The sequence below is a fragment of the Protopterus annectens genome, chromosome 3.part0 (assembly GCF_019279795.1).
Source record: "Protopterus annectens isolate FY-2018-M chromosome 3.part0, PAN1.0, whole genome shotgun sequence".
In the NCBI taxonomy this organism is placed as follows: domain Eukaryota; kingdom Metazoa; phylum Chordata; order Ceratodontiformes; family Protopteridae; genus Protopterus; species Protopterus annectens.
In genome coordinates, this window is record NC_056731.1 from 5029900 (window position 1) to 5032357 (window position 2458).

General features: G+C 33.4%; 1 protein-coding gene across 1 annotated transcript in view; it reads left to right on the top strand.

The window, feature by feature from the left end:
* Window positions 1-494: 494 nt before the first annotated feature.
* LOC122797335 (probable polyketide synthase 1) overlaps window positions 495-2458 on the top strand; it is a 125795-nt gene continuing 123831 nt past the window's right edge. The window contains exon 1 of the mRNA XM_044066147.1: window positions 495-987. Within this exon, the coding sequence (XP_043922082.1) occupies window positions 495-987 (493 nt within the window). The remainder of the gene's footprint in view (window positions 988-2458) is intronic.

The following is a 2458-nucleotide window of genomic DNA, read 5'->3' on the forward strand; positions in this document are numbered from 1 at the left end:
GTAACAATGATATTTTCGTAATTTTGGAACTTATGTAATTAGTTTTGTACAATAATTTTATTTACTTTTCAGGGGAATACTATAAACAAGTGTCCGTTGTTGCCATGGGGGCAAATTGTGCCCCAACTTATGCAGACATCATTCTTTCTGTTTGGGAAAATAAATTTGTTCTAAACAGTCCCTTTAAGGACCACTGGACAGCTTATTTTAGATTCTTGGATGATATCTGCATTTTCTGGACAGGGCCCGTAGCTGTTATAAAGGATTTTATGGAATTTTTGGCATCTACCATAGATTTCCTAACATTTACTTATCAAATACATGAAGGTGGGGTTGAATATCTTGATGTCCTCCTCAGTATTGATCAAGGTTCTTTTAGATCCACTGTTTATAGAAAACCTACGTTTTCTAATAGTTATATACATTTTAACAGTTCACATCCCTTGCATCAAAAAAGGGGTATCGTTAAGGGCCAACTGGTCAGAATTTCCCGAATGACCTCTAATGACAAAGACTTCTCAGTAGAATGTTACAAACTGTTCCAAATGTTTAGGGACAGAGGTTATCCAGAAGAGTTTATTTACAATATATGGGAACAAGTCAAAGAGGGTAGAAAAGATAGGTTTAGACCTATTTTAGGCTTGGGACCATCTGTCAATGTCCCTAATAGATTGAATAATCAATTAGATTACAAAAAAGCTTTCATCACAGAATTTAGTGCAAATTCTGGTCTCATCCGGGACATTATTTGCAAGGAATGGGACATTTTTAAGGACATTACTGACCTAGAGAATATACATGGCAAGGATATTAGAACTGTTTTCCGTAAGGGGAAAAATGTAAAAAACATTTTGGAAACAAGATTTTCCCAGTGTCATATTTCCCATAGACGCAATGGTACTTACAGATGTGGATCTTGTGCACAATGTTCTTATATTGTGCACAATGAAGAAATACATCTTTCAGTCAAAAATAAAACCATCAAGGGTACAGCATATTTCAATTGTAACAGCCATGGAGTGGTTTATTTAGCTTGTTGTTTAAACTGCCCGGTATACTATGTGGGCAAAACTGAACGTACATTAAAACGCAGAATCTACGAGCATATGTATGATATACTAAAAAAGAATAACACCAATGCTCTGTACAAGCACACATTAGTATGCCCCACAGCTAAATATCAGTTTTTTGTGTTAGAAAGTGTTACCAACGACCCAAGGGGTGGACCATGGCAGGTGAAATTGGAATGTCAGGAAACTTACTGGCAGATACTTTTGGAATCAAACAAAGAACCTGGTTTAAATGATTACATCTCTATTAAGCCTTTGCTGAAGCTTAAGGCTATCAACATATAACTTGTTTTCAAGTTTTTATATTTTACACAAACAGTATTTATTTTATTCTCAGTATAAATGTACTAGTATATGATTGTTTTTCATGTACATATGTTCTGGAACTTGTTTTAAATGTTCTCAAAATATTTTAAAATCATTTTTTGTTTCTTTTAAAAGTTGATTGCTATCAATTAACCTATTTATTTATTAACTGTGTACCCAGGGACCCCTCCCTGATATTGTCTGAGGAAGTTGCATTGTGTAACGAAAACGTGTTATACTTAAAATTTTTTTGCGTTAATAAACCTGTGTTTTCACTACGTGGTGCTTTGTGCCTTTGCAATTTCAGTTTGTGGATATTCATTGGCGTTTTTCTCCTCCTCCACTGGTTTGTTTGTTTTTTCTGCAGAATATGTCTATGAGACTTTTAACATTTGCTTTGTGCAATCAGCTTACTTAGAATTTGTTTTTATTTTAATGGGAATTTTTATATCCCCCCCAAAAAAGAGAGAAGGTGACTTGTTAAAATTCAACCTATCTAGGCAAACATATTCATGTTTTTTTGAGGATCCAAAGAAATATATATATATATATATATATATATATATATATATATATATATATATATATATATATACAGATCCATATCATCAAAACATTGTGATGTTCATGCTAGATTTATTGATTGCCTACTTTTCAATGTAAAAAGTAAAGAGAGGGAGTTTTATAATTTTTTCAATGTTGCAAATGATGATTTCAAGGTCTCTTTTATATGTACTGTATCTTAGTTTTGCATAGAATACCCAAATATCACATCATTAATCAATCTAATGACTGCTGTACTTATTGACTGTGAGAGCTAATGTACAGCAGTCATTTCTGTCAGTGGGTGTCCCACCTACTAAATGGGAAGAAGCCCAAACATTTCCCCTGTTAGCCAGTCTGTTGATCAGATGCATCAAGAACTATTTCTAAATGAAGTGTTTTAACAGGACAATATTCTCAGATGCTGAAGTCATACCTTAATGAGGCTATTTGTTAACAATAAAACAGTACTTTTTTCAGCAAATGACATGAGCTGATGTAACAAAATAGCATTAACCTACATCAGCTCTATGGCACAC